The 19116-nt window shown below is 46.9% G+C and overlaps 1 protein-coding gene across 4 annotated transcripts in view; it reads left to right on the top strand.

The window, feature by feature from the left end:
- The window catches only part of LOC119973753, a 211078-nt gene that overhangs the window by 29931 nt on the left and 162031 nt on the right, over nucleotides 1-19116 (top strand). For 3 of the 4 annotated variants that reach the window (XM_038812175.1, XM_038812174.1, XM_038812176.1), the window contains 3 exons: nucleotides 3084-3157; nucleotides 7359-7576; nucleotides 13995-14160. In XM_038812175.1, coding sequence (XP_038668103.1) covers nucleotides 3084-3157; nucleotides 7359-7576; nucleotides 13995-14160 — 458 coding nt within the window. The remainder of the gene's footprint in view (nucleotides 1-3083; nucleotides 3158-7358; nucleotides 7577-13994; nucleotides 14161-19116) is intronic. The other variant, XM_038812177.1, reaches the window with a different exon arrangement.

Genomic DNA, 19116 nt, shown 5'->3' with positions numbered 1-19116 from the left:
TTCACAAGAATGGTTCCAGGGATGAGAAACTGCAGATGTGAGGATAGATTGGAGAATCCCCTACACTAATTTGGCAGGGTTTGCAATATGGAGTGAAGGGAGAGTAGGGGGTGATGAAGAACCAAATATAGAAGAAAAAAACAAGTCAGTTTGAAGGCAGACTGATTATAGACAAGTTAAGGCATGAGGGAGTAGTGAGGCAAGGCTGGATGGCATTGATTTTAATGCGATGAGTCTTGCGAGTAAGGCAGATGAGTTGAGGGTGTTGATTAAGACATGGGAGTATGGTATCATTGCTCTCACAGAGACATGGCTGAGGGAGTGACCATAATTCAGTCAGATTTAAGGTAATTATGGGAAGAGAACAAAGTTGACCGGAAATAAAAGTTCTGAATTTGGGGAAGGTCAATTTTAATTGGATAAGGGAGGACCTGGCCAAAGTTGACTGGCAGCAGCTACTTGAAGGAAAATCTACATCAGAGCAGGGAGATTCATTCAAAAAGGAAATAGAGGGAGCACAGGTCCAACACGTTCCTGAAAGGTGATGGGTGAGAGCAACACGTCCAGAGAATCCGGGATATCAAGGAATGTCCAGGTTTGGATAAGGGAAAAAGGGAGGCTTGTGGCAGGTACTGAGGGCTCAAAACAGCAGAAGCCCTTGAGGAGTAAAGCGCAGAGAGGTAGTTAGGGGCTGGTTTAGCACAGTGGGCTAAACAGCTGGCTTGTAATGCAGAACAAGGCAGCAGCGCGGGTTCAATTCCAATACCAGCCTCCCTGAACAGGCGCCGGAATGTGGCGACTAGGGGCTTTTCACAGTAACTTCATTGAAGCCTACTCGTGACAATAAGCGGTTATTATTATTAATAAATTAGGAGAGTGAAGAGGGGGCATGAAAAACACTGCCTGTAAAATCCCAATGTGTTTTATAAATATATTAAGGGGAAAAGGATGACTAGGGAAAGAGCCGACCCATTAGTGATCAATGTGGCAACCTGTGAGTGGAGCGGGAAACATAGGTGAAATTTGAAATGAATACTTTGCATCCGTGTTCAGTATGTAGAAGGACGATGTAGGTATAGAAATCAGGGAAAGGGACTGTGATGTACTTGAACAAGTTAACATTGAGAGGGAGGGTGGAGGTATTAATGGTTTGAGCGGGACACAAACTGGATAAACCCCAGGTCCAGATGAGATGTATCCCAGGTTGCTGTGGGAAGCAAGGGAGAAGATTGCAGAGGCTCCGACAACAATATTCAAATCTTCTCTGGCCACAGGAGAGGTTCTAGAGGACTGGAGGACAGTTAATATGGTGCCATTATTCAAGACGGTTGGTGGAATAAACCAGGAAATTATAGACCAGTGAGTCTAACTTCAGTGGTAGGGGAACTGTTGGAAAAAATTCTGAGGGACAGAATTAATCTCCACTTGGGATTAATCAAGAATAGTCAGCTTGGCTTTGTCAAAGGGAGATCATGTCGAACAAACTTGTTTGAAATTTTTGAAGAGTGACTCGGTGTGTAGACGAGGACAGTGCAGTTGATGTAGTCTACAGGGACTTCAGTAAGGCTTTTGACAAGGTCTCACATGGGAGATAAGAGTCTTTGCTTCAAATGGTGGTTCTGTAACACGCTTTCCTCACAGTGCGCTGGTTGATCAAAGTCTTTGGTTTAAAGCTGGTACGGTCTTCCTTGCTAAGTCATTGATTCAGACTAGGAAATTTAATACTCACTGACAGCAGGCTTTCTCGAGAGATGCTGTATTTCTTATCAAACTGGACCTTCAGTTCCAGTTTCACATCCAGTCGTATATCTTTCTATATAGCCACTTTATATCACGTCAAACCTTGTCTCCAGCTCCTGGTTTGACTTCAAGCCTTTGCAATCCCGAGAGAATGACACAGTCCGGAGAATGAGTCAGCCCTCACAATGGTCTTATGGAGAGGATAAGTTACATCCTTTTGGAGAAAATTAATTCGATCCCTCCATCCAGGCTGCAGAATCAAAAGTGAAACCAAACTGGAACTTTGTGACTTTGAAAACATCCCAGTGGAATCAGATCGAACCACTACCCATTACCGGGCAGAGCACAACCTTTTGGTCCAATTCATTGGCCTCCAGCCAAATCGTCCAAACTGAGTGACCAGTGACACTGGCCAATCTGCAAACAGCAGCCTGAAACAGCACATCCTTCTGGAAACTGCTGCTGGAATTAAAGGTACAGGATTCTTTCAGGCGCCTTTGCCTTAAAAGTCACAGCTCCATTAAACATCCATGGATTAAAAATGTAATGGCAAAAAGTAAAATAAAGTGGAAATAAGGGAATAAACAGGAACGAACAGGAAAGACCCTTACACTCTCTCCCCCAAGAAGCTGTGCATGCTGGGGGTTAATTGACAATTTCAAAAGTGAGATTGATGGACGTATTTTAGTCAAGGTGATCAAAGATCATAGAATGAAGGAGGGGGGGATGGCTTTAAGATACAGATCTGCTGCAAATTAAATTAATGATGAAACAGGCTAGATGGGCTGAATGGCCTCCTTCTATTCCTGAATTCCAGTCTCTCGGCCAATACTGCAGCGGATCCGGCTAATGTGCTACGGACACGGCAGCTGGTGGAATTTTAATTCAGTTGATCAATCAGGAATACAAAGCCAGTCTCAGTAATGGGAGCCTTAAAACCATTGCTGATGCTTGTCAAAACCCATCTGGTTCAATAATGTCCTTTAGGGACGGAACTCTGCCATCCTTACCTGGTCTGGCCTACTTTGGACTCAAGGCATATAACTGACTGTAGAAGTCAGTTATAGTCTCTTGCCATCAACAGTGCCCTCTCTTTCACATCCCACCACTGTCTCACTCGAGGTGCACGGTGGGGATTGAACCTATAACCTCCCTGGTCTCTCGGAGTCCGTGCAACCCCGGGCTGCGATTCTACACACTGTGCGTTTGGGGTCTGAAGGGTAAGGGTGGGAAGGATATTGTCAGGTAAATTGGGGGTAGCTGTGGATGCGGGGTTCATGGGAACAACCCTTGAATGAAGAGAGCACCCTTTAAAAAGCTCAATTTATTTTCTTTCTTCTCAGTTTTGGAAGTACAAAATGAACCAGAAGAGTAATAGTAAGGTGGTAGCCATGTCCAACTATGAACTTTACCTGAGGTATTGCAAACATTTCAATTCAAAAGATTGCATTACATATAGAACACAAAATACATGTTGTTAATGTCCTGAATGCTATTAGATCCTGAGTGTTGAAGTAATAATGCTGTAAGATCCTGAATATTGAAGTAATAATGCTATTGGATACTGAATATTGCAACAATAATACGCTAAGATCCTGAATATTGAAGTAATAATGCTATTGGATACTGAATATTGCAACAATAATACGCTAAGATCCTGAATGTTGAAGTAATAATGCTATTAGAGTCTGAGTTTTGAAGTAATAATGCTAGAAGATCCCGAATGCTGAAGTAATAATGCTATTGGATACTGAATATTGCAGTAATAATGCTCTAAGATCCTGAATGTTGAAGTAATAATGCTATTGGATACTAAATATTGCAATAATAATGCTCTAAGATCCTGAATGCTGAAGTAATAATGCTATTGGATACTGAATATTGCAGTAATAATGCTAGAAGATCCTGAATGTTGAAGTAATAATGCTATTGGATACTGAATATTGCAGCAATAATGCTCTAAGATCCTGAATGTTGAAGTAATAATGCTATTAGAGTCTGAATTTTGAAGTAATAATGCTAGAAGATCCTGAATGCTGAAGTAATAATGCCATAAGATGCTGAATGTTGCCGTAATAATGCTATGAGATCCTGAATGTTGAAGTAATAATGCTATTAGATCCTGAATGTTGAAGTAATAATGCTATTAAATCCTGAATGTTGCAGTAATAATGCTCTAAGATCCTGAATGTTGAAGTGATAATGCTATTAGAGTCTGAATTTTGAAGTAATAATGCTATGAGATCCTGAATGTTGAAGTAATAATGCTATTAAATCCTAAATGTTGCAGTAATAATGCTATTGGATACTGAATATTGCAGCAATAATGCTAGAAGATCCTGAATGTTGAAGTAATAATGCCATAAGATGCTGAATGTTACAGTAATAATGCTATTAGATCCTGAATGTTGAAGTAAGAATGCGATAAGATTCTGAATGTTGAAGTAATAATGCTATAAGATCCTGAATGTTACAATAATAACAAATTTTTTTTAGCAAATATTTTATTAAGGCATTTATGATTTTAACACTTTTAAACGGAAAGATCCAACAAAGACAAAACACCCATAATAACACAGCACCCCCCCCCCCCCAAACACAGACCCCAACCAACATGGTCCCTGTAAATACTGTGTCTCACGGCCCTCCCTTCATTGGTTTTCCTACCCTTATTTGTCACTTCACCCCAGCAGAATCCGTCTCCGGGCCACCAGGGAGGCAAAGGTCAAACCGTCGGCCTCTCTCTCCCCACTGGGCTCCCGGAGCTTCTGACACTCCGAATATCGCCACCTCTGGACTCGGAGTCACCCTCCCTTGCAGGACCTCTGACATGACATCCGCGAATCCCTGCCAAAAGCCCCTCAACCTCGGACACACCCAGAACATATGCACATGATTCACAGGACCCCGCACATCGCCCACAACCTCCCCAAAAAAACCTGCTCATTCGGGCCACAGTCATATGAGCCCCGTGGACCACCTTAAATTGGATCAGGCTGAGCCTGGCACACGACGAGGACGCATTGACTCTCCTCAGGGCCTCCTCCCATAACCCAACCTCCAACTCCCATATCGTCCTCCCACTTCCTCTTCACCTCCCCTATTGGAACCCCTTCCCACTCCATCAGCTCCTTATATATTTCCAAGACCTTCCCCTTCCCAACTGATATTTTTGACATCACCTTGTCCTGTAGCCCCCTTAGTGGGAGGCCTGAGACCTGCCTCTGAACAAAATCCCCCACTTGCAAGCACCGGAACCCATTCCCACCTGACAACTCAAACTCCTCCTCTGGCTCCTCCAAACTCGGAAAGCCCACCTCAATAAAGAGATCTCCGAATCTCTCGAACCTGCCTGCTGCCACCTCCTAAAGCCCCCGTCCAGCCCCCCTGGAGCGAACCAATGGTTGTCACAGATCGGTGAGAATGTTACAAAAAGAATACTATTAGATCCTGAATGTTGCAGTAATAATGCTTTTAGATTAGTGAGTAGAGCATTGCTTTCTGTGGCTCAGAACCAAGGCCTTCCCAGAGTGGCTTGATCCCTGACCTCGGGGGTCACCAACTCTGGACGTATTCCTGGGGGTTTTCTCACATGCCGTCTGCCTGCACCTCCCCCACCCCCACCCCCTCGCTTATTCATGTGAATATTACCAGGGCTCCAAGGGTTAGTTTAAGAGGAGAGATTACATGTGTAAGGCCAGTAATCCCTGGAATATGGAAGGTCAATAGGTGACTTGATGGAGGTTTTATTTAGGGTTTTGAAAGGAATTGATGGGGTAGAAGGAGAGGAATGTTTTCTATTGGTGCAGATGTCCAGTAGAGGGAGCGTAAGCTGAAACTAAGATCCAGGCCGTTCAGGAGAGAAGTTGAGAAACATTTCTTCACGGAAAGTGAGGTACACGCGGGGAACTCTGTTCCCTAAAAAGCTCAATTAATAATTATAATTCTGAAATCAACAGGTTTGTGCTGGGCAAGGACATGAAAATGGGTGGATGGAGATAGGCTGCAGATTGAGTAACAGCAGAATAGGTTTGACCACCTCCTGTTCCTATGTAATCCTGCTAACAGTTGATTGACACGTTCATTCTACTGGCATCTCCGTATGGTTTGTGCGCCTGGGGCATTTTGCTCACAACAATGTTCTGGAGGTTTATCATTGATTCCCGGGGCTTACAGAGCAGTCCTTCAGGATTGGCAATCCTATCCCTATTTGTGTAATGGTGGCGAGAGGGACCTTACACTGGGCTTCGGCCTCTTGCTCCTGGTTGACCCCAGCGGTCTTCTTTCTCCTCACAGACACCCCGATGAAATTGAAGGAGAAGTTGACGCTGTTTCGTTGAGCTTGATAAAGTTTGCCAAGGCAGCCGGACAAACACTCAGGAAATTTGTCATCAGACAGTTAAGCGGTGTCTCGGCTCCAGGCTGGGCGCTGGAGGGGCCAAAATCACAGCAAAAATCAACAAAATGATGGGCATGACCTGAGGTGACAATTGCGGGGTACTCAGATGTTCTCACTCGGGAGTGGGGTGGGGGCAACACTCAGGCCCTGCTATAGCCTAAAGATCCACCCTGACTGAGGCTGAGATCGTTTCCACTCCAACTCAGCTGCAGTGACTGTTGTCTGCGGAGACAGTAACTCAGCAAAGAGAGTCATGTGGAACATAGCATATTCAGCTGAGAGAAGGATGGAACTGTTTGTGTGTCTGAGTGTGTGTGGGTGTATGTATGTCTATTTATTGTATGTCTTTGTCTGTGTGTGTGTGTGTGTGTGTGTGTGTGTCTTTAACTGTGTGTCTTTGTCTGTATGTGTGTGTATATCTTTGAGCATGTGTACCTGTATGTGTGTTGTGTGTGCGTATGTCTTTGTATGTGTGTGTGTGTCTTTGACTGTGTGTCTTTGTCTGTATGTGTGTGTGTCTCTATGTGCCTGTGTGTTGTGTGCATCTGTCTTTGTCTGTATGTGTGTGTATGTCTTTGAGTGTGTGTGCCTGTGTGTGTGTTGTGTGTGTATGTAAGTCTTTGTCTGTACGTGTGTATGTCTTTGTCTGTATGTGTGTGTACGTCTTTGTGTGTGAGAGAGAGAGAGAGAGAACAATGGGGGTACAGGAGTTGGGAAATATAAAAAACAACCTCTGTTTTTAGTCCCTTTGAGGCATGTGGAACATAGCATATTCAGCTGAGAGAAGGATGGAACTGTTTGTGTGTCTGAGTGTGTGTGGATGTATGTATGTCTATTTATTGAGGCTGTTGTAGGCAGTGTGAGGAACAAGCTCAGGTCCCTTCACTGAGGGAAGTGGACTAAGGTACTATACACTGAACATAAAGCAATTCAGGGTGGACAGTGGCCACACTGGATAAAAACTGGATGAATAAACACCCTCATTTGAACATTGAACACTGCCTCTGTGACCTCCTTTAAGATGCTCCTTAAAACCTATTGATTTTCAGCAACCTTTTGGTCACCTCCCATGGTAAGGCCTGATATGGCTCAGTGTTAAATTATTTGCTTCGATTTAGACTCCTATGAAGCACTTTACTGATTTGGACGTCTTGTTTAAATGCAGGTTGTGTTGTGTGGCTGGAGGCCCGTTCGATGTGTGTCCTTTATATTTTTCCAGAGCTGACTACCCTCACATGGGAGGAAACTGGGTGACCAAGGTGGAGCTGGATGTTGCCACTCAGCAGGTTTTCTGCTGTTCCGTTCAGGCCCTGTTTTGTTACGACACAGAGGGCAAGCTGCTTCTGGAGATCCCGAATCCCCACAAGTCTTCACCCACAGCCTGTATCTACTCGTCCTACACCAAGGAAATACTGACCTGCTCCACCGACTGCGAAAGTAAGGCTCAAACTGATTGTTCCGTGATTGGATCCTTCTGTCTTGGGACTTGTTTTTTAGACAGATTGTAGCTGTACTCTGGCACCTCCTTAACACCTGCTCATTAAAGCTGTGGCTAAACAAGGTTACAGTGTAGGCATGTAGCTCCTGGGCAAGCTTCTTTCACTCGAGTCCAACACATGACTGATTAGTGTTGGTAGCACATCATCTTCCATGTCTTACATCAGCACATCCCATTTGTTAACCCTTTATTCTACATCTCCCCCCCCCCCCCCCCCCCCCCCCCCCCACCCCCTCGGCTCCCTCTGGCAGGGCGGGAATTTACGATCGTGTCCTCCCTGAGATCAAAAATTCCTGCCGAGGTCAATGGACCTTTCAGTGGTCTGTCAAAATGTCTGTGCCGCCCATGTCAATTCCCACGGTGGGTAAAATCTACCCCCATGTGTCGGACTGTTTACATTGCAATTCTGTAACTCCCTTTACAGATTCTAACCAACCCAACTCCCACTCTTTCCCTCCCCAAGTCGCTGTCCTGGGGGATTCAATCTCCCATAGCGATCTTGGCCCTTTGGGAAGACATGGTGATGTGAGGGCATTCTGGGGGGGACACCACCATTTGCAGAATAGGGTGACACTTTATTAGCATATTTGGCTGCATTGTTGGGGAGCAGAGTATCGGTGACAGGATGACTGAAATGCACAAACAGTCAAGGCTTCTCAACCAGAAGACCGATCCCAAAGAGAAGACTGACGAGAAATGGATTTTGTATCCTTTGGGACTAGAAGAGAAGAACGTTGGGCAATCTGAGGAACTTGTTGCTCCCGTGAAACACTCTGGAAGAAATTTCAGATGAAGAACGATCTTCATCTGATCAACCAGAAGGAATGTTCTGAGATTTCAATGACCTTGGACAATAAATGGAAAAAACAAGTAACTTAGAACATACAGTGCAGAAGGAGGCCATTCGGCCCATCAAGTCTGTACCGACCCACTTAAGCCCTCACTTCACCCTATCCCCATAACCCAATAACCCCTCCTAACCTTTTGGTTACTAAGGGCAATTTAGCATGGCCAATCCACCTAACCTGCACGTCTTTGGACTGTGGGAGGAAACTGGAGCACCCGGAGGAAACCCACGCAGACACGGGGAGAACGTGCAGACTCCACACAGACAGTGACCCAAGCCGGGAATCGAACCTGGACCCTGGAGCTGTGAAGCCACATTGCTAACCACTGTGCTACCATGCTGCCCTACTTCCTGCAATACTGTCAGGAAAAGAAGATGATGATTTCCTGATGATGTTCTGGGTGGATTGTCTACTTTCTGTAAGCAGTGATGAGAGAGCCATGCCTCTCTCCTTTTTGTTTCCTGTTACTTCCTTTATTTATCCTTTATTTTGGCATTTTGATCCCTGGATGAGGAATAGACAGGTGACTTTAATGCAGCCTGTATCTTTAAGGCAAATCAACTTGTAGGTGGCCTGTGCATTTAAATTCGAATAGCGGATTACAGCAGCCGGAGATATCAGTAATGACTCGCTTTGATGGACTTGGCTGGTAGCCAATGAATTGGCTCAAATGTCTGTCTGTGCCCTGATTGGTTCTGGTCCAACTGACATGTTTCTCAGACTCACAAGGCTGCTTTTTTCATTTCACTTTCAATTGCAGCCGCACTAACTCTCTCTCAAAGATCTGACAAATTATCTGGTGACATCCAGTGTAAGAACTCTCACTCTCCTCTCTCTCTCTCTCTCTGTCTATGTCTCTCTCACTCTCTCTCTCTCTCTCTCTCTCTCTCTCACTCTCTCACTCTCTCTCTCTCACTCCCACTCTCTCTCTCCAGTTTGGGTGGGTTTGGGGTGGGTTTGGGGTGGTTTAGGGTGGGAGTGGGTTTGGGGTGGGTTTGGGTGGGAGTGGGTGGGAGTGGGTTTGGGTTTAGGGTGGGTTTGGGGTGAGTTTGGGGGGTTTGGGGTGGGTTTTGGGGGTTTGGTTGTGGGTTTGGGGTGGGAGTGGGTTGGGTTTGGGGGGGTTTGGGGTGGACTTGGAGTGAGTTTGACCATGGAAGTGACAAACCCACCCAAACCCTCCCTCTCTCTGTCTATATCGCTCTCTCACTCTCTCTCTCTCTCACTCTCTCTCTCCAGTTTGGGTGGGTTTGGGGTGAGTTTGGGGTGGGTTTGGGGTGGGTTTGGGGTGAGTTTGGGGGGGTTTGGTTGTGGGTTTGGGGTGGGAGTGGGTTGGGTTTGGGGGGGTTTGGGGTGGGAGTGGGTTTGGGGTGAGTTTGGGTGGGAGTGGGGTGGGAGTGGGGGGGGGGGGGTTGGGATGAGTTTAGGGTGGGTTTGGGGTGAATTTGGGGGGGTTTGGGGTGGGTTTGGGGTGAGTTTGGGGGGGTTTTGTTGTGGGTTTGGGGTGGGAGTGGGTTGGGTTTGGGGGGGTTTGGGATGAGTTTAGGGTGGGTTTTGGGTGGGTTTGGGGGGTTTGGTTGTGGGTTTGGGGTGGGAGTGGGCTGGGTTTGGGGTGGGTTTGGGGTGAGTTTGGGGGGATTGGGTTGGGTTTGGGGGGGGTTTGGGGTGGGCTTGGGGTGAGTTTGACCATGGAAGTGACAAACCCACCCAAACTCACCCAAACCCCCACCCATACCCACCCCAAACTCACCCAAACCCCCACCCAAACCCTCCCTAAACCCACCCCAATCCCACCCCAAACCCACCCCAAACCCACCCAAACCCATCCAGAAGGGCAATTGGTAATTTTTGGATTGGATTGGATTTGTTTATTGTCACGTGTACCGAGGTACAGTGAAAAGTATTTTTCTGCAAGCAGCTCAACAGATCATTCAGTACATGGGAAGAAAAGGGAATAAAACAAAATTCAAGAAAATACATAATAGGGCAACACAATATATACAATGTAACTACATAAGCATTGGCATCGGGTGAAGCATACAGGGTGTAGTGTTAATGAGGTCAGTCCATAAGAGGGTCGTTTAGAAGTCTGGTGACAGTGGGGAAGAAGCTGTTTTTGAGTCGGTTTGTGCGTGTTCTCAGACTTCTGTATCTCCTGCCCGATGGGAGAAGTTGGAAAAGTGAGTAAGCCGGGTGGGAGGGATCCTTGATTATGCTGCCCGCTTTCCCCCGGCAGCGGGAGGTGTAGATGGAGTCAATGGATGGGAGGAAGGTTCGTGTGATGGGCTGGGCTGTGTTCACGACTCTGAAGTTTCTTGTGGTCCTGGGCCGAGCAGTTGCCATACCAGGCTGTGATGCAGCCCGATAGGATGCTTTCTATGGTGCATCTGTAAAAGTTGGTAAGGGTTAATGTGGACATGCCGAATTTCCTTAGTTTCCTGAGGAAGTATAGGCGCTGTTGTGCTTTCTTGGTGATAGCGTCGACGTGAGTGGACCAGGACAGATTTTGGTGATGTGCACCCCTAGGAATTTGAAACTGCTAACCATCTCTACCTCGGCCCCGTTGATGCTGACAGGGGTGTGTACAGTACTTTGCTTCCTGAAGTCGATGACCAGCTCTTTAGTTTTGCTGGCATTGAGGGAGAGATTCTTGTCGTTACACCACTCCACCAGGTTCTCTATTTCTCTCCTGTATTCGGACTCGTCGTTATTCGAGATCCGGCCCACTATGGTTGTATCGTCAGCAGACTTGTAGATGGAGTTGGAACCAAGTTTTGCCACGCAGTCATGTGTGTACAGGGAGTAGAGTAGGGGGCTAAGTATGCAGCCTTGCGGGGCACCGGTATTGAGGACTATTGTGGAGGAGGTGTTGGTGTTCATTCTTACTAATTGTGGTCTGTGGGTTAGAAAGTCGAGGATCCAGTTGCAGAGTGGGGCGCCAAGTCCTAGGTTTTGGAGCTTTGATATGAGCTTGGCTGGGATTAAGTTGTTGAAGGCGGAGCTGTAGTCAATAAATAGGAGTCTGATGTAGGAGTCCTTGTTTTTGAGATGCTCTAGGGATGAGTGTAGGGCCAGGGAAATAGTGCCTGATGTGGACCGGTTGCGACGGTATGCGAATTGCAGTGGCTCTAGGCGTTCCGGGAGTATGGAGGTGATGCGCTTCATGATCAGCCTCTCGAAGCACTTCATTACAACTGACGTCATGGCCACCGGGCGGTAGTCATTGAGGCATGTTGCCTGTTTCTTCTTTGGTACCGGTATGATGGTGGTCTTCTTGAAGCAGGTGGGGACCTCGGAGTGGAGTAGGGACAGGTTAAAGATGTCTGTGAATACCTCTGCCAGCTGGTATGCGCAGGCTCTGAGTGCACGACCAGGGATCCCGTCCGGGCCCATCGCCTTCCGTGGGTTCACTTTCAGGAGGACCGATCTGACTTCGGAAACTGTGATGGTGGGTATGGGTGAATTATGGGCTGCTGGGGCACTCGACAGCGGATTGTTGGTTACCTGCTCGAACCGAGCATAGAATGCATTAAGTTCATCGGGGAGGGGTGCGCTGCTACCAGAGATACTGCTCTGCTTCGCTTTGTAGCCCGTTATGTTGTTTAGTCCTTGCCACAACCGCCGAGAGTCTGTCTGTGACTCTAGCTTAGTTTGATATTCTCTCTTGGCATCTCGGATGGCTTTGCGGAGGTCGTACCTGGATTTCTTGTATAGGACAGGGTCGTCTGCCTTGAATGCCTCAGATCTGTCCTTCAGTAGGGAGTCAATCTCGCGATTGAGCCATGGTTTCCGGTTGGGGAATGTACGTACTGCTTTCTTTGGCACGCAGTCGTCCACACATTTGCTGATGAAGTCTGTGACGGTGGTGACATACTCATTTAAGTTAGTTGCTGAGTTCTTAAATATGGACCAATCCACTGTCTCTAAGCAGTCACGTAAGAGCTCTTCTGTCTCCTCGGACCAGCACTGCACAACCTTCTTAGCTGGATTCTCTCGCTTGAGTTTCTGCTTGTAAGCCGGGAGAAGGAGCAAAGTCTTATGGTCTGATTTCCCAAAGTGCGGTCGGGGGATGGAACGGGAGGCGCCCTTGATTTTTGAGTAGCAGTGGTCAAGAGTGTTGTCGCCCCTGGTGGGACAGGAGATGTGCTGGTGGAATTTTGGTAGTACACTCTTGAGGTTGGCTTTGTTGAAGTCCCCTGCCACGATGAACAAGGCTTTGTTTGAATTAAGCACCTGATGTCTGATAGGTGAAGGGTTGTTGATGGAAACCAGTAGAGGTTATCTGCTAAAATGTTAATAGAAGTTCCAGTGGTCTTGATTAAGACAACAGATTATTTCCCTTTTTTACTCCCCCTGCAATGAACAGCTCCTCAAACATGGTCACAAACATCCCCTATCTTTCCTCAAACCCCTCTGCAGAGCCCCTCAACTCATACTTTATCTTCTCTAATCGCAGGAAGTCCTACAGGTCACCCAACCATGCTGCTACCCCCGGTGGACACTCCAGCAAAATTCTCCGCTGTGCAATCAGAGAGGCGAAGGCTGTGATATCGGCCTTCCTCCTCTCCATGAGCTCCGGCTTCTCTGAAACCTCAAATATCGCCACCAAAGGATCGGGGTCCACCTCCTCCTCCACTATCCTGGCTAAGACCGTGAACACTCCCGTCCAGAATCTTCCCAATTTTTCGCAACCCCAAAACATGTGCGCGTGATTCGCTGGCCCCCGCCCACACCTCTCACACTCATCTGCTATCCCTCTCATAGAAGGTTCTAACAGGACTGGACAGGGTAGATGCAGGAAGGATGTTCCTGATGGTGGGTGTGTCCAGAACCTGGGGGCACGGTCTGAAGATACGGGGTAGACCATTTAGGACAGAGATGAAATGAAATGAAATGGAAATCGCTTATTGTCACGAGTAGACTTCAATGAAGTTACTGTGAAAAGCCCCTAGTCGCCACATTCCGGCTCCTGTCCGGGGAGGCTGTTACGGGAATCGAACCGTGCTGCTGGCCTGCTTGGTCTGCTTTCAAAGCCAGCGATTTAGCCCAGTGTGCTAAACAGATGAGGAGAAATTTCTTCACCCAGCGAGTAGAATTCGTTACCACAGGAAGTAGTTGAGGCCAAAACATTATATGGTTTCAAGAAGCAGTTAGATATAATACATAGGGCCTAGGGGATCAAGGGATATGGGGGGAAAGCAGGATTAGAATATTGAGTTGGATGATCAGCCATGATCATAATGAATGGCAGAGCGGGCTTGAACGGCTGAATGGCCTCCTCCTGCTCCTATTGCTTCTATATTTCTATGTTTAGGTTAGACGGGCAGCATGGTCAGCGCAGGCTTGGAGGGCCGAGGGACTGTACTTTTCATTGCCCTTTGTATGTGGCTGGTGTTAAATTCTGTTTGATAATGGTCTTGCAAAGTACTTTGGGATTTTTGCTATGTTAAAGGAGCTATATAAATGCAAGATATTGCTGTTTCTTACTCTCAATATTCTGACATTCTTACAGTCAAGGCTTGGAGCAACATGGGCATCTACACCCACACATTTACCGGACACACCCGGGCAGTCACAAACCTTCTGCTCCACCCTGAAACCAGTTCCATCTTCATCTCCAGCTCAAAGGATGGTTCCATAAGGTTCTGGTCGCTGGACATCTTCAGCCAACTTCTGAGGTAAAGACGAGAAGTCTGTAAGGACAAGTGAAAGAAAAGAAAGTTCTATTTCTACAGAAGCTTTCATTTGTGTAACGTAGTTACCAGTTTAATGTAGGGAGGGGGGCGTGCGGCCTGTTTATACACAGGAAGATCCCAAAAAAGCAAATGTGATGCACAACCGCCTAATCTGTTTTGGCCATCATCTCTCTGGCTCAGTGCAGTGCTGAGGGAGTGCTGCCCAGTCAGATATGGATATGGATAAAATGTTAAACCAAACCTCCGCCTACCCTCTCAACTGGATGTGAAAGATCCCACCGGCTCGTCCAGAGAAGGTTCTCCGCAGTGTCCTGACCAATATTTACCCTCAACCCAATATCACTAACACAGGCTGTTTGCTCATTATATCATTGCTCTTTGTGGAGTTTGTTGTGTGCAAAATGGCTACTGCCTTCCTAACATTACCCCAGCACTTCAAAAATACTTCATTAGCTGTAAAACATGTTAAGATGCCTTGAGATTATAAATGACCTGAGAAATGACAGTCTTTGTTTCTGTCTCTTCCAGAAAGAAAGTTCCCGTTTTAAAAAGCATATTTGGGGGTAAACATTACCTCAGTAAAGTTTTAATAATTTGACATCCAGTCATTCATCAGATAACTTGAATTGTTATCAAGTGTAATATGTAATCAAGTGTAACTCCAAATTTAAAAAAAAAAGATATTGCCAGGGAAGGTGAAATGGAATGAAATGAAAATGGCTTATTGTCACAAGTAGGCTTCAATGAAGTTACTGTGAAAAGCCCCTAGTCGCCACATTCCGGCGCCTGTCCGGGGAGGCTGGTACGGGAATCGAACCCGCGCTGCTGGCCTGCTTGGTCTGCTTTAAAAGCCAGCGATTTAGCTGAGTGAGCTAAACCAGCCTCGTCCGTTTGGGAGATTGTTCTCCCGCTGGGAGCGCAAATCAGGAAGCAATTCAGTATGCCTCGCCATGCAGATTGATGCATGGTGAGGAATACGAGAGATTCCCGCTATTGGGCCACCATCTTGAGTGGGTGGCGAGGTGCCACCCCCCCCCCCCCTCCCACCCCCCCCCCCCCCCCCCCCCCTCCCCACCCATCCCACCCCCACCACCACCACCACATTGCAGATCATCCTCCACCCCTCGATTTTCTGGGTCCCCCCTTCCCCCGAGTGACCCCGCCCGCCCTACCCCCAGAGACTCCCTGAATAGGGGGACCCCTCCCAGACACCCCTGAGTCAGGAACCCCCCACAGAGACCCCCTCAATGAAGGAACCTCCCCCACAGACCCACCAGAAAGGAGACCCTGTGCGGAGAACATGTCCAGACAGGGGCAGTGAAAAACGACTGTTTTACAGAAAATCCTCCCGCTGGCGTGTGGGCGTGAACTCCAATCCCACCGCCGGTGGGGGTTCGGAGCATAGCCATTGGCTCGGCACCTGGCGCGAACCTCAAATTTGTCTGGGCGCTCGATCACGATCCATGTTACTGCCATCGCGGGGCGGGGGGGGGGGGGGGGGGGGGGGGGGGAGGGGCGGAGTATAGCCTGGTGTTTATCACACACATAGGGTCGAAACCCTGCAGTACAGAAGGAGGATATTCGGCCCATCGGGTTTGCACTGACCCTCTGAAAGAGCACCCTACCAGGGCTCACTCCCCCACCTTACCCCTGAAACCCTACCTAACCTGCACGTCTTTGGACTGTGGGAGGAAACCGGAGCACCCGGAGGAAACCCACGCACACACGGGGAGGACGTGCAGGCTCCGCACAGACAGTGAGCCAAGCCGGGAATTGAACCTGGGTCCCTGGTGCTGTGAGGCAACAGTGCTAACCACTGTGCTACCCTGCCTCCCCGACGATCCTGCACATCATCCTGCACAGCACTGAGTAAAACCTTTATATTCGAGCATCCAAACTGTACTGAAGGTATTAAAGGGCACACAATGGGGTTAATGTCGTTTGGGTCTGACACGTATCGGGTTAATGTGAGACTGAGTACAATATGGCCCACAGTGATGTAGGAGAACACAGGAAACACACCTGAGGGTCAGCCTAGTGTGGACAGCCGTGTGTCCAAGCAAGCATGGAGATAGCAGCTCCTAGCTTGAACCCTTTACTGTAAATATGTACATATTTCCTGCAGTTAATAAATGCGTACGTTTAACCTACTTCAGACTACAAGGACTTCATTAAGAACCCCCCCCCCCCCCCCCCCGAATGCTAACCAGCGCCCTACAACATGGCTGCAGCAAATGGAAAATCCCAAATACTCACAAGAAAATCCCGAGTAAAACTGAGATCTTGAAAGTCTGAAGAAAAATTTGAAATAGCATTCTGACCTGAGGAAAAGCGGATGTGGAGAGGAAAATCCCCAAGGAAAAGCTCCAAAGAAAGGCTTGGAAGCTGAAGGCAGAAATATAAAATCCCTCACTGCAGCAGAAAGTGCCATGCGATCGCCTGGAAGTCCAGCTTCAATTCCCTGGGAGTTGGTCAGCAGAACTAGCAGGGGCGAGCTAACGCATTTAAATTCCAGCATACAGCAAGCCCTAAGAAACACTTAAATAGTTCAGAAATTGCCATTTAAATACTCCATCTGAAAAACCAGATCCCTGAGTTGGCGCATGAACACACGGCGCCTGAGCTCACTCTGGAAAGAAAACAAAATTACTTCAGAAAAAGTTGTGGCTAAAGAATCAGCTGCAAAGACCAGCAAAGGTCAAAATTCAGAACATTTATGGCCCTAAGGCACAGTGCGAAAACAAAGAGGCCTACGGCATGTGGATCCAAACAGAGATTGTTTCAAATCTTTTCATGGGTTAGCAGGAGCGCGATTGCCAAGGCCGGCAGGTGAAGGAAGGCCCTTTGACCTCAAATAAACACCGGCCCCATCTTGAATATCAGCAACGACTTCAAGCTGAACCTGCACTTTAAAGCTTTTTTTAAATGTTTTTATTAAGGATTTTTCAGATTGTACACAACAAAGGTAAGCGTGCAGACTCATCAAAAACAAGAATATATATACATCGGTCGTCTTTCATGATTTACATCAAAGTAAGAAGCCTTACAACACCAGGTTAAAGTCCAACAGGTTTGTTTCAAACACGAGCTTTCGGAGCACTGCTCCTTCCTCAGGTGAATGGTGAGGTATGTTCCAGAAACATTTATGTAGACAAAGTCTGTTGGACTTTAACCTGGTGTTGTAAGACTTCTTACTGTGCTCACCCCAGTCCAACGCCGGCATCTCCACATCATGATTTACATCAGTTGTCTTTTGTTATTTACAATGATTACGGCTTTTTGCTTCACTTTCTCCAGTAGGCCTTAATTTCTAGCTGGATCCTCTGCCGCTCTCTCCCCCTTTCCTTCCTGACCCCCTTCCCTTTCTGGTTTTCTAGTGTGCCCTCTTCCTCCCTCAGATCCTATGTCCTGATCCTGTTTGGTTGGCGTGACGCTGTCTATTATGTCATCCTTACCATCTTGGACATCACCTCGAAGAAGGCTGTCCAGAGCCTGACAGCTCTGGGGCAAGACCAGAACATGTGGGCATGGTTGGCCGGGCCTCCTTGGCACCGTTCACATTTGCCCTCCACCTCCACGAAGAACCTGATCATTTGGGTTCTGATTAAGCGGGCTCTGTGTACCACTTTCAGCTGCATTAGTGATGGATCTCTGTGTCTAACCCTGGAGATGCGTTATCCCTTCTCAGTTCCCAAATACAGAGATTCCAGTCTGCGCTTCTTGGTAAAGTTATTTGAAACTTTATTCGTCAGCTTTCGTGTCTACTGATAAAGTCAACTTTTCAATACAAAATCTAGGAAGTTCCAACTAGCCCAGCAACAAGCTAGTCAGATCGATTATCTTTGGCAAATACAGTGGTTGAATTCTAAAATGCAACTCGCTAATTCTTCAAATCAAATACGCACCATTAAAAACGACTGAGTCATTTAAACAAAACAAAACTGGCGATTTAGCGGAAGCAAGCAAGAGAATAGGTTTCAGAGATTAGGTAAGAGTGATTCTGGAATAGAAAAGTGTTTTTTCATCCCGACAACTGATCTTTTTAAGGAGATTACTATCTTTAAAGTTTCACCCTCTTTACAGCTATGATTGGTTTTAACTAATTTACAACTCACTTAATTTGACCAAAGTATCTGTCTATCAAATTTAAGAGATAAACGATTTGCTCTCATTTCTCATGATGGTCTGAGCGAAACACGTCTCCCACAAGAAATTATCACTATGGGCTGACTAGCCGTTACCATCGAAACGGAACTGGGATGTCAGCCCAGTTCTCCGTAACACAAAGGGTCTTTTCTGCTATTTGGCTTTGCACTCGCTAACAGTCTTCAAACAACTTGCAAAATGTGAACAGTGAGTCTTATCTGTTTAATTCACAAGTAGTCAGCTATTTCTCACTCTCATGGTTAATATATTTTGATTTAGTTGATTACTCTTAAGGATTAAAGGATTTTTCCAACCAGGATTTCTTCATTAAACCTTTTATATATCTTATCTATAACTAACCAGAAAATCTGATTTCTATCAATTAGGCTAAGCCTTGCGCATGTGGAGGTGGTGTTGACCCTATACAGTCAGAGTCTAGAGTCCCCACTCTATTTCAAACCCCATCTTTAAAGTTTATTAAAAATTTAGAGTATCCAATTTTTTTCCAATTAACGGGCAATTTAGCGTGGCCAATCCACCGACCCTGCACATCTTTGGGTTGTGGGGGCGAAACCCATGCAGAAATGGGGAGAATGTGCAAACTCCACACGGACAGTGACTCAGGGCCGGGATCGAACCCGGGTCCTCAGTGCCGTGAGGCAGCAGTGCTAACCACTGCGCCACCGTGCCGCCCCATCTTTAAAGTTTTTTAACCGTGGATTAGAAATCCAACTTGCCAGATGGGTTTGGATTCATCTGAGGGTCAAATCTGAAGAAAATTGGGCAACTGGG

This window comes from Scyliorhinus canicula, chromosome 11 (genome assembly GCF_902713615.1).
Source record: "Scyliorhinus canicula chromosome 11, sScyCan1.1, whole genome shotgun sequence".
Lineage (NCBI taxonomy): Eukaryota > Metazoa > Chordata > Chondrichthyes > Carcharhiniformes > Scyliorhinidae > Scyliorhinus > Scyliorhinus canicula.
Note: the sequence above shows the minus strand (reverse complement) of the source record. Positions and strands in the feature narration are given on the sequence as shown.